General features: G+C 41.7%; 1 protein-coding gene across 1 annotated transcript in view; it reads right to left on the bottom strand.

Annotated features, from left to right (window-relative positions):
- Positions 1–10,756, bottom strand: part of LOC124118740 (post-GPI attachment to proteins factor 6-like) — a 50,852-nt gene extending 40,096 nt beyond the window's left edge. The window contains exons 1-4 of the mRNA XM_048399991.1: positions 10,534–10,756; positions 4,887–5,061; positions 3,906–4,113; positions 2,876–3,006 (exon numbers count right to left, since the gene is read on the bottom strand). Coding sequence (XP_048255948.1) covers positions 2,876–3,006; positions 3,906–4,113; positions 4,887–5,061; positions 10,534–10,645 — 626 coding nt within the window. The 5' untranslated portion in view covers positions 10,646–10,756. The remainder of the gene's footprint in view (positions 1–2,875; positions 3,007–3,905; positions 4,114–4,886; positions 5,062–10,533) is intronic.
- Between the last annotated feature and the right edge of the window lie 3,337 nt (positions 10,757–14,093).

Genomic DNA, 14,093 nt, shown 5'->3' on the forward strand with positions numbered 1-14,093 from the left:
AAGTCTCCCCCTGATCTGACTATACACTAATGGAGGTACCTACTTGTGAAGTCACTCACTGACCTGACTATACACTAATGGAGGTACCTACTTGTGAAGTCTCTATCTGAGCTTACTATACACTAATGGAGGTACCTACTTGTGAAGTCACTCACTGACCTGACTATACACTAATGGAGGTACCTACATGTGAAGTCTCCCCCTGATCTGACTATACACTAATGGAGGTACCTACTTGTGAAGTCTCTCCCTGACCTGACTATACACTAATGGAGGTACCTACTTGTGAAGTCTCTCCCTGACCTGACTATACACTAATGGAGGTACCTACTTGTGAAGTCTCTATCTGAGCTTACTATACACTGATGGAGGTACCTACTTGTGAAGTCACTCACTGACCTGACTATACACTAATGGAGGTACCTACATGTGAAGTCTCCCCCTGATCTGACTATACACTAATGGAGGTACCTACTTGTGAAGTCACTCACTGACCTGACTATACACTAATGGGGGTACCTACATGTGAAGTCTCTCCCTGATCTGACTATACACTAATGGAGGTACCTACTTGTGAAGTCACTCACTGACCTGACTATACACTAATGGAGGTACCTACATGTAAAGTCTCTCCCTGAGCTTACTATACACTAATGGAGGTACCTACATGTAAAGTCTCTCCCTGAGCTTACTATACACTAATGGAGGTACCTACATGTAAAGTCACTCCCTGAGCTTACTATACACTAATGGAGGTACCTACATGTAAAGTCACTCCCTGACCTGACTATACACTGATGGAGGTACCTACATGTAAAGTCACTCCCTGACCTGACTATACACTAATGGAGGTACCTACATGTAAAGTCTCTCCCTGATCTGACTATACACTGATGGAGGTACCTACTTGTGAAGTCACTCACTGATCTGACTATACACTAATGGAGGTACCTACATGTAAAGTCTCTCCCTGATCTGACTATACACTGATGGAGGTACCTACTTGTGAAGTCTCTCCCTGACCTGACTATACACTGATGGAGGTACCTACTTGTGAAGTCTCTCCCTGACCTGACTATACACTGATGGAGGTACCTACATGTAAAGTCTCTCCCTGACCTGACTATACACTGATGGAGGTACCTACTTGTGAAGTCACTCACTGACCTGACTATACACTGATGGAGGTACCTACTTGTGAAGACTCTCCCTGACCTGACTATACACTGATGGAGGTACCTACATGTGAAGTCACTCACTGACCTGACTATACACTGATGGAGGTACCTACATGTAAAGTCTCTCCCTGATCTGACTATACACTGATGGAGGTACCTACATGTAAAGTCACTCCCTGACCTGACTATACACTAATGGAGGTACCTACTTGTGAAGACTCTCCCTGACCTGACTATACACTGATGGAGGTACCTACTTGTGAAGTCACTCACTGACCTGACTATACACTGATGGAGGTACCTACTTGTGAAGTCTCTCCCTGGTCTGACTATACACTGATGGAGGTACCTACTTGTGAAGTCACTCACTGACCTGACTATACACTGATGGAGGTACCTACTTGTGAAGACTCTCCCTGACCTGACTATACACTGATGGAGGTACCTACTTGTGAAGTCTCTCCCTGACCTGACTATACACTGATGGAGGTACCTACTTGTGAAGACTCTCCCTGACCTGACTATACACTGATGGAGGTACCTACTTGTGAAGTCACTCACTGACCTGACTATACACTGATGGAGGTACCTACTTGTGAAGTCTCTCCCTGGTCTGACTATACACTGATGGAGGTACCTACTTGTGAAGTCACTCACTGACCTGACTATACACTGATGGAGGTACCTACTTGTGAAGACTCTCCCTGACCTGACTATACACTGATGGAGGTACCTACTTGTGAAGACTCTCCCTGACCTGACTATACACTGATGGAGGTACCTACTTGTGAAGTCACTCACTGACCTGACTATACACTGATGGAGGTACCTACTTGTGAAGACTCTCCCTGACCTGACTATACACTGATGGAGGTACCTACTTGTGAAGTCACTCACTGACCTGACTATACACTGATGGAGGTACCTACTTGTGAAGTCACTCACTGACCTGACTATACACTGATGGAGGTACCTACTTGTGAAGTCACTCACTGACCTGACTATACACTGATGGAGGTACCTACTTGTGAAGTCTCTATCTGACCTGACTATACACTAATGGGGGTACCTACATGTGAAGTCTCTCCCTGGCCTGACTATACACTGATGGAGGTACCTACTTGTGAAGTCACTCACTGACCTGACTATACACTGATGGAGGTACCTACTTGTGAAGACTCTCCCTGACCTGACTATACACTGATGGAGGTACCTACTTGTGAAGACTCTCCCTGACCTGACTATACACTGATGGAGGTACCTACTTGTGAAGTCACTCACTGACCTGACTATACACTGATGGAGGTACCTACTTGTGAAGACTCTCCCTGACCTGACTATACACTGATGGAGGTACCTACTTGTGAAGTCACTCACTGACCTGACTATACACTGATGGAGGTACCTACTTGTGAAGTCACTCACTGACCTGACTATACACTGATGGAGGTACCTACTTGTGAAGTCACTCACTGACCTGACTATACACTGATGGAGGTACCTACTTGTGAAGTCTCTATCTGACCTGACTATACACTAATGGAGGTATCTACTTGTGAAGGCCCTCCCTGACCTGACTATCCACTGATGGAGGTACCTACTTGTGAAGTCTCTATCTGAGCTTACTATACACTAATGGAGGTACCTACTTGTGAAGGCCCTCCCTGACCTGACTATCCACTGATGGAGGTACCTACATGTAAAGTCTCTCTCGATCATGGCTGAGGTGAATTTTGTGACTTTTATCCATGGAAAGGTCCCAGACATCTTCGACCACCTTCGTCACAGTGATCACAGACAGGCTGTAGGTACAGTCTTTGGTTAAACCCTGCAGGGACATAAAACATCTCAATCTTAAACATGGGCTGTGTATCTATTGATACTGATAAGAGTATCTGCCTTTTCCACATTGTTCATTCTGGCTGCAAACAAGTTGGTCTCTAATACAAGCACCCTCCACACTCACCTGCCATTGTGACCTGAAAATCATTCTAGTCACCTGTAAGTTCACCTTCTCGAGGCAAGACTGTCTACTAGCCTAGATATCCCTAGAGTCAAGTACTGTTTGTTTCTTGTTTAACGCCGCAGTCAGCAATATTTCACCTATATGACGGCGGTCTGGAAATAATCAAGTTGGGACCACACAATCCATTGATTGACATCATGAGCATCGAACCACACAATTGGGATATGATGACATGGATCAACCAAGTCAGGGAGCCTGACACCCGATCCCGCTAGTCGCCTCATAGTGGCCTTTTTACGGCAAACAAGGGTTGCTGAAGACCTCTTCTACCCCGGATCTTCACATGTAGAGTCAAGTACTGAAGGAGAAACCACTGGGACCTTATAACACCTCTTGATTTTGAACTCTGTAGAGAAGTTGTCATCCATAAACTGTGTCTAGCTTGTCATCCGTCATCATGCCTATTATACAATTCAACTGTAATCACCATATATTATTAGACGCCAAGGCTTCTATTTATTTCGGACAAGCCTTTGACCCGGCGTCAATTAGAGGCCCGGCGTCTATTGGAGGCCCGGCTTCTATTAATACCCCAATTTCACTATGACCATGAATTTAAGTACCAAAAAGGGATCATTAATTGTATCAATTGATCGACCCGGCTTCTATCTTTTGCACTGAACAATTGAACCGACTTCTATTAGAGGCCCGGCGTCTTATAGAGGAAATATGGTATGATAATTAACAAAGCGCATACTGACCCTCTGTCTGATGTCGTCAGAGCTGTAATGATTCATGATGGCTGCAGCATACCACTTCCCAGAAAGGGGGGAGGGGAGCGTGGCTTCAACGGACGCGTTAGACGAGGGCACTACATACTCCTTCTGCTGTCTCTGGTGCAGATGGAAATAGTCCGGGAACGTCTCATTATTGGGACTGATCACTGGATACCTGCCCCGCTGAAGGAAACTGGGAAAGCAGGACGTCTTAAAAGAACTGTGGAAAGTTACTCAGCTGAACCTGACAGCATGTGGACAATACAAGTAGACGATCGAAGATGCAAGAACAGATGACCATTTACCATGTTTACTTCATTGTATTCCTTGTTTTGTTTGTTTGTTTGTTGTTTAACGCTGCACTCAGCATTATTCCAGCTATATGAGGGCAGTCTGTATATAATCGAGTCAATCCAGTGACATCATTCACCAATCTCATTAAAATCAGATCTTTGTTCTTGCTACCATGGCTACCGCTAAACAAAGATCTGAGGACATCCCATTACGGATCACATCTGACCGACCTTGCGCGAACTTTGACTGACCAATGGAATAACCCTTTAGAAGGCAGCTTTCTTGTGCTTTATGGCACTAATTTCAAATTGGCGACAACACTTCGTAAAATATTTTGACAAATTCTTGATTAAAAATTTGAAACCTGAACAAAAGAACATTCTGGAATGGCTAAGAGATGGTCTACATTGTATGGATTCAGTCGTTAAACTCGTAACTATCGTTTGGAATTCCCCATGTTAAAGTTTTAGAGATTGCATGATTAGAAATCACATTCCGACTGTCACTTTCATAATCTGGTAAGCGACGCACTGATTGGTCGGATGAAAGGTCGTTCTGACGTGACCCCTAATGGGATGTCCTCAGATCTTTGTTTAGCGGTAGCGAGAACTAAGGTCTGATTTTAATGAGATTGGGACAATAAGACACATGAAATAACAGATGTCTACTTACACCTTAACCTTCCTGACAGCACATTTGTCATCCGAAGCAAATGCTCTGAATGTCCAGAAAACCTGCTCCGTATGTAGAGGAATTGTGATAGTGACCAGTGACACGTCCTTGTAGGAGGAGTATTGAGTGACAGGTGCCCCCACCGTCCATTGAACCTCTGCTATATAATAACCATCTGAAACACAATCATATCATCACTTACCAAATAATAGCTTATATTCCAATATTTTAGGTGATTAAGTCTTGTAAGTTCCTAAAGCATGGTATCATAGTGCGTGACCCATTTGCTTGGGTGGTGACCATGGTGATCCTGGGATGTGTTTGGCTGAATTGTTTTTTAGAGGCTTGAAACTTTATTCAAGCACATTTCCATAAAGGATCGAAACAAGAAGGAAGAAATACATAGTGTGAGTTAGGATAAGTTTCAACATTTATTTTTATTACCTTTTTCCTTTATTGGATTTGTCCAATTTTTACTTTTTTAGAAATATTTTGTGCATTTGCATAATCAGTAATGAAAAAGATCCTTTAAAAAATTGTACCTTAATATAGATCTTTTTCTAGGTCTCTGTACACGATCATATCATCACTTACCAAATAATAGCTTATATTCCAATAAATTTGGTATCACTATCTGTTAAATATGCAAATTAGGTAGCATATCAGGAACTACTTAATAATAATAATAAACATCAATTATCACCACTCGCCCCTTTCTGTAATCCACCCGTGAAGATCCGGGGTAGAATAGGTCTGCAGCAACCCATTCTTGCCGTAAAAGGCAACTATGTTTGTCGTAAAAGGCGACTAAAGGGATCGGGTGGTCAGGCTTGCTGACTTGGTTGATGCATGTCATCGATCCCAATTGCGTGGATCGATGTTCATGATGTCAATCATTGGTTTGCCTGGTCCAGACTCGATTATTTACAGACCGCTGTCATAGAGCTGGAATATTGCTGAGTGCGGCGTAAAACAACAAACCAACCAACCAACCAACCTTTCTGTGACCTGTAACCTATCAAATGAGTGAGTATGGTTTTATGCCGTGTTTAGCAATATTCCAGCAATATCACAGCGGGGTACATTGGAAATGGGCTTCACACATTGTACCCATGTGGGGAATCGAACCCTGGTCTGCATGTGGGCCCAGCCAACGCTTTAACCAAACCACTAGGCTACCCCACCGCCCTGTAACCTATCGATGAATGTTTTGTGAGAAAATATGAAAATGTAGACTGTGTAATCCAACACCTGCTATTCTCATCTAACATTCAGTAAACACTCATTCTACACTTAACAAGGATTAATCCACATTGAACCAAGTTACTTTTCATGCTTGGGGCAACACGAGGGTTAACCACAGTTGTTTTCTGAATTGACAGACTGGAGTACACATGGTACATACAAACTAAGTGAATCTCCGAGGGTACATTCAACCATGAAACTGTGTTTACTCCGATCCGCCCTCCCCCTTCCTGAGCAGTGTCAGATTACATAGAGTCTACTGTATTAGGAACACAAACTATGCATGAGGCGACAGTAACCAGGAGATGACAGCCAGCCATCCACTGTGACCAGGGAACATGTTGCTAATCTAGGAATTGGAGCATGGCTGGCTATACACATGAATGTAGACTTCAGCTGCTGGGGCTTCTCTGGAACAACTCATTTGTCTCAATTTGTAAAACTGTTTTCTGCGCATCTAGGTCACTCTTATTTTCATAACAATATCTTACACAGTTCACTTGGAGTGTGGCTCTCAACAGCAAAAAAAAATATAACCTACTTCATCATGTACTTCATTACATTTGCACAAGAGAATTCCCATGAAGAATGAGTGGAGAAAGATTGTATTACCCTATTCGACGTAATAAGCGCCCACGGCGGTATTTGCTCATATATTGGCTAGTGAACAATCCAAATTAGCACGCCTTCCGATTGATCAATGTTCACAAGACTTATCTATTCGCGTACAATACGAACTCGTGTGTTATCATGGTTATATGCGCCCTTAATTATGGGCAATTAATTCTAGAAAAATATATATGCCGTACATAAACATTTCAAGCTGTCAGCATAAACCACAAAAATTATCTTTCACCAAAATAATATTCTAATAAGAGCCCCCTATTTCCTCTTTTGAGAGCATCCTGGGTGATTATTACGTCGAATACGGTAAATTAAATACCTACCCACGAGGAAGAAGTATGGAAATATAAACTATCATGTCGAGCTGACCTGTTTTGATATTCTATAATTCATACAACACTTACTCCTCATGTGTTATACAGCATATAAATGTTATATCAAGAACTGAGAGAAGAAATACAGTATGTAATAAGGATTGGATCGGTCCCATTATCTCCCCTTCAAGGATAATTAATCCAGCTGGCATCGATTTGATCACTGCTTACTACCAATCAGTGATAATTTAACTCCTGGCTTCCATTGCTTATCACCAAACTGCTAATTAACTGTTGGCTTCCCCTGTTAAGTGTCCACCTCTGTTATCTTCTTACTTTTGTTGTATTTTACGAACCGTATTCGATGTAATAAGCGTTCCGCTCCAATAAGCGCCCACGGCGATATTTGTTAATATATCGGCTAGTGAACAATCCCAATTAGCACCCCTTCCGACTGATCAATGTACACAAGACTTATTTATCAGTGTATAATACCCACTCTTGTGTTATATGCACCCTTAATTATAGGAAATTAAATTCTGGAAAATATATCTGTCGTTAAAACATTTCAGGCTGTGAGCATAAACCATGAAATTTACGATCTTTCAACTCTTGTTTTTTTTTCACCAAAATAATATTCTAATAAGAGCCCCCTACTTCTAATTTTGAGAGCGCCCTGGGCGCTTATCAGGTCGAATACGGTATATGCTCTCTCACCCTTGCATTCATTCACCTGATGAAGGAGTAAGCACACTCTCTCTTATCATTTGCTTATGTGTATCCAGAGCTACAGATAAGCAGCGTATTTGCGCAAAATACCTCCCCCCAAAAAATATTCAAAACACAACTACTTTCGTTGGTTGGTTGGTTGGTTTGTTGTTTAAAGCTGCACTCAGCAATATTCCAGCTATATGACGACGGTCTGTAAATAATCGTGTCAGGACCAGACAATCCAGTGATCAATGTCATGAGCATCGATCCACGCAATTGGGATCGATGACATGCATCAACCAAGTCTGCAAGCCTGACCACCTGATCCCGTTAGTCGCCTCTTACGACAAGCATAGTCGCCTTTTAGGGCAAGCATGGTTTGCTGAAGACCTATTCTAACCCGGATCTTCACAACTACTTTCAACTGACTTGTGTACAAAAACACATGCATTAAATATAAAACTCAAATGGTTAAAAACAGCACGCCTAAATACCTAATGAAACTTTTAGCATGCATACAACGGTGCTAATATCTTGAACACAATTACAAGCTAATTAATTTCCCAAGTCAAGTCTATATTTGGAACTGTTATCATGGTAAATACATTTAAAACATTATTTCATATTTATTGAAATGTAATGTACATAAGGATTCTCTTTCGGAAGATCGAAACTGAGAGCACAAGCACCAAGAATCAACTTGTACACTTTTTCTTCATTTTTACTGACATGGTACAATAGCAGGTTGCGTCAAGGGGAATGTTGATTCTGAATGACTTTTTTACATAACAGTTACCATGGTTACATAGAAAAATATTTGGACATAATGGCATTTCACCAAATGAGAGCTTACATGTGATACCGAGAATGTGTCCAGTGAAGCGCATATTATTGCCACCAACAGATACCTTCAGCAAAGCTGTACCTAACAACTGTTTGGGTGTAAGCGAGTTGGGTTTAACGCCGCCTTTAACAGTATTCCAGTTATTTCACGGCGTGTCAGCTTAATGTGGGAGGAAAAACCAATCAGCTTGGGTATGGTGCTGACAAACCTAGAAACATAATCGGGGCGAAGCGAGATTTCGAACCCACAATGATAGGTTTCTGGCGTGCCCAAGGGACGCAACTCTGCACAGTGAATCGCGGCGTCTTCGACGACTGGGCCACCCGTGCCCCCCACAACTGTTTGGATATGTGTTGATGTCCAGTTATGTACACAAGTATTTTGTACAACAATGACCACAGATTGCATGAACATATTTCTGTTTATCCCCCGATATTGACCTCAAACAATGTTACATATACAAGTGTGTAGATAACCCCAGTTTCTGTGTGGATACCACTAGCTTGATAACGATGTTAGTATCAACACTGAAGCATTCCGTTCTTTGAAATAAAGAAGTTGTATATCTCCTTGAAGTTGAACTGTCTCCTTAATTCATACCAACTTCTAAATGCCACTTTAAAAAATGTTGCATTTATATGACATAAGTTTACAACTAACTTAAGTGAAATAGTTTTATATAAATTCAGTTGCCATCGCTTTGCCTACAGTCACCACCATGGCAACCTGTGTTCTGTTTTTTTGTCCCCAAACTCAAACTCTGGTCTGACAAAATTGAATTTCACATACACACATTGATACTCGAAATCTAATTTTCAAACACATTATTGACTTTAATAAGTCTAATTTTAAATAACTTGCACTTACCGTATTCGACTTAATAAGTGCCCTGCTCTAATAAGCGCCCACAGCGTTATTTGCTAATACATTGGCTAGTGAACAATCCCGGTTAGCACCCTTTCCGATTGATCAAAGCACACAAGACTTATTTATTCGTGTATAATACGCACTTGTTTGTTATATGCACCCTTAATTATGGGCAATTAAATTCTCGAAAATATATCCATCGTGTATAATACACACAGATTCTCCTTTTATATCATTTCAGGCTGTCAGCAAAAACCACAAAATTTACAATCTTTCAACCTCGTTTTTAATCTCACCAAAATTATATTCTAATAAGAGCCCCCTATTTCTAATTTTGAGAGCGCCCTGGGTGCTTATTACGTTGAATACGGTATGCCAAAACCATGCACCTCCGATGCTGATTGGGTAGGGGAGGTATTTGCAGCAAGATGATGAGGCTATTGCCCCAAAGATTGAATGAACCCATTGCTCACTGAACCTATGAAAAGTACTTATTCAAGGGTAGAAATAAACAGGTAAAGCAGGTAATACAGGTAGTGTAACAAAATCAGTTTATACTCTGATTACTCAGCATGCTCAGAGGCAAGTGGATGCCAGGTAATTTGACATGAAACAACCCCATCCTACCCAAACAAAAGGATTGAAGAAGTAAAAACACTAAACTCTAAGAATGGTAAAGAGAGCTTGTTTGACCACTGACAGTGAATGCAGTATCATTATCCTGTACATACTGACAGATTGTGACTATATATATTCATTCTAAACATTGCGAAAGTTATGAAGGACATGGGGATTCCCCAGAAACGTCATGGGGATAAGCCATAACATGGTCTTTCGGTTTCAGTTCCTTTCTGCGTAATTTTCATTTTAAAAATCAGCCATCAAATCGTAGCTATTTGTTTGATCTTATTCATAATTAGAATAGACATAACCATAAACGTTGTTTTACAATAGAGCACCATCATGATCATAATGATCATAATAATCATATTGCACATGACCAAAGTTCATTCACTGTCAGTCGGCTGTATTGGAAACTTACTTCCAAGAGTCACCGCTTCACACAGGACAAGAAGCACGACGACAATCAGAACACTCAATCTGGTGCATTTCAGCTGTCTGCTTCCATCCTGATCGTCATGATTAAAGCCCATATTTTCTCATTTCTTCATCTTGTCTTACAGTCTAACATGTGACGTCACACATAAACTTCCGGGGACAAGCTCCTTTCCAGCGCGTGTCATCTTCGTTTCCTCCCGGATAGAGAACTCCACGAAAGGGATATCGCTGTGAGGAGCTCGATCCGGGAACCACGAAGGGAGGTAACTATCATACAAAGTGTTGTTCATACCACAATTCTTTAATATTAAGGGTTCAAGGATGTATTTGACCAATTCACGTTAGCCTGCTGTGGATCAAAAACATATTTTGTACTAACTTTAGCCAAAATTAAGCGCTTAAGACTTTTATGATAAGGAAATCGATCACATATCAAATTAAAGAACTATCTCACAGACTTTGCAACTATAACCCCCTTTCGAGCATCACGAGATAGCTCTATCTTAACGTCTATTTACGGTGACAGAAAGGGACGAGGTTGGCCGAAAGGAATTAGATGTATGGCACATGCGCATGTGACGTTTGGGGGCCCAAGGAAAGACTGATGAGGTGAATGTTGTTTAACGCGACAGTCAAGTCACAGGATGTTATTCAACATTAGGGCGCCGGCCCACAGGCAATTAATGGTTCAGGTCACTTAAAAATATTCACTTGACATCGCATTTTTAAGATTCCAGATTCGGAAACGGTACGTCAACAATACCTACCTTCACAAACTGACTTTGTAATGTAACAAATGTTATATTTGGAGTAACACTTTCTTAGTAAAGTACAGATTCTCGTACTCTTTGTGGGCTGAGTCCCGTGCGGGATTCGAACCCACACTGCCAGAGTGAGGAACCTACTAATCGCCAGCACATTAGCTGCCTCACTCTGGCAGTTTGGGTTCGAATCCCGAACGTGACTCAACCACCCAAAAGTACGAGAATCTGTACTTTACTCATCTTCCCGGGGCAAGGGATTTAACTGACTATAAAAGTCCAGTTTTCACCCTTTCCGAACTAGGCTGGTATTATGGAGTTACGTTTTGGCTGGACTAACGAGTCTATGCATAGCCCAATCAAAATCGCGCACCGAAATCGAAATACGGTTTGTAAAGTGTCATGCAGATTTCAGTCGATTGCAGGATTTGCAATGCATGTGCGCCGCCAACTCGTGATCAACAGATATTTTCTAAATCTTTTCATGTTTTTAATCAAGGTTCTCACGTGATTTGATGCACTTCGCGATGTAAGACTCGTTTTACCACAATATCGATCTTGATTATCGATCAGATCATATTGACAGGGCGCCACCATTTTGTTTGAAGCAAATGCATGTGATACAAGAGCTGGAATTTGGTTGGTCCATAGGAGATGCATGGAAGGGACATAACTCGTAATAGCCACAGGTGGCGCTACGATCGAGCCGAACAATTCCAGCCTAGTTCGGCAAGGGTGGAAACGTGACTTTTAAAGTCAGTTAACTCCCTTGCCTCGGGAAGATGTAATTTACTAAGAAAGTGTTATCCCAAATATAACATTTGTTACATTTGACCACTTTCTAAATGACATTGTGTGTTCATGATTATTTAATCTTTAACACAAACACAAGTGTAGGCATCATTTCGAAATCAGAAAACACCACATGAAAAGTTTACATGTATAGGAATTCGTAAGCAGTTTGACAAGGGTGTAAGATGGTTTCATGTAAATATAAGCGTCAGAGAACAACCAGTCTCGATTATCCACCGAAACCGATATTCCACTTGGCGTAAAAGGCATAAATAGCGGTGAAAATGATATAAATAGATCACTGTTTTTGCGAAAAGGGTAAGCACGCCCTTACCTATCAGTGTCAATCGCCACACACACAGCTGCAGTAAAATGTATGCGTTTATTGCCCGACACCGACCAGCAGTACTCATGCCATGCGACGGCGGCATGTAAATAAACCAGACAAGCAGGTGATGGATCATAGGAAATTCGGTAACACCACAGCGCATTAAACTGTTTTGAAAGAGTTGGAAGATATATACTCTTCCCCCAAAAAACCCGCACAGGTAGATTTTTAGTAAATTTACTGTGCCTAACAATTTAATATCATAGATACAAATATGAAATTTTGGAGTTTGATAGTCACTTGTTGTCGTTGTACAAATTAAGGCATTGAAAACTGTTCATTGCCATAGCACATAAGGCTACAAGGTAGCGCTGAACTGAGTATCTCGTGTGACCGCCCGGGCAGCAATTATGCCCCCCGTGTCGCCCCAGCCCCAGCCCCAGCCCCAGCCCCATAAGAAGAATGGACCTGACCACGTAACTTTTCCTCAAAACTATAAAGCTAAATTACATGTCACAGTCTTTATGATATATCACAGTCTATACGATATGTCACAGTCTGTAACATGTCACAGCCTATGCTATATGTCACAGTCTATAATATATGTCACAGTCTATAATATATGTCACAGTCTATAATATGTGTCAGTCTAGGACATATGTCACAGTATATAGCCTATGTCACCATCTACAGCATATATCATCGTCTATAACATATGTCACAAACTATAACATATGTCACCGACTATAATACATGTCACAGCCTGTGATATATATGTCATCGTCTGTAATATATGTACCGCCTCAGTGGTCTAGTGGTAGAGCGTCCGCCCGGAGAGCGGAAGGTAAGAGGTTACCAGGTGATACTTGTTGTTACCCTGGCGCTCGGCATTTAGGGGCTAAAACAAGGAATGGTCTGCTCGGAGTCAGTATACTCTGTCTGAGTGGGGTATTCATGTTAAACTGCGGCATGGTATCTCAGTGAGCTAGCACTATAAATCAGCATCAGTCCGGTCTAGTACAAGAAGCCACACACACACGTACATGCAAGTTTCAATAATCTTGGACGCGACGTTAGGCCCCATTTCACCTCATGTAACTGAAGCTGAATCAGTTGTCAAGGCACTTCCGTATCTTCACTGACAGCACACATCTCTGTGTTTCCCCTGAAAGTTGATAATTAACAAGGTATTAGTTGTCCAATAATACAACTGATGCTATTTTGTGTGGTTTAGACTTCAGGTCAGGTACTGTTAAATAAAACACAACAGGGAACAACAACACCTCTGATGATATCGACTGCTAATATCCTTAATATGTTCACCCTTATAACAAAGTGATAGCTGGAAATCATGATCTCCCACGCCAGGGCAACGTTTCACAAAGCGATCTCAGCACTAAGACGACCGTAATGCCATACCACATGGACTTACTACAGGCGTAGCGCTAAGATCGCTTTGTGAAGCGTGGCCCAGCTGTATTGGTGGGGTAAGGGGAGTAGGAAAGGGAGAGGAGGGAGGAATGGGAAGTTTGCAAATAGGATGGGGGGGGGGACAATAGAACGTGCTGCTAAGAGAAGGGAAGTAACTGCTGTTTGCTGATTAGGCCTATTGTTTTCACGTGGTTCACATTATATGTACAGTAAAGTACGGTTATAACGAAC

The sequence above is a fragment of the Haliotis rufescens genome, unplaced genomic scaffold (genome assembly GCF_023055435.1).
Source record: "Haliotis rufescens isolate VD_foot unplaced genomic scaffold, xgHalRufe1.0.p SCAF_2, whole genome shotgun sequence".
NCBI classification, from domain to species: Eukaryota; Metazoa; Mollusca; class Gastropoda; order Lepetellida; family Haliotidae; genus Haliotis; species Haliotis rufescens.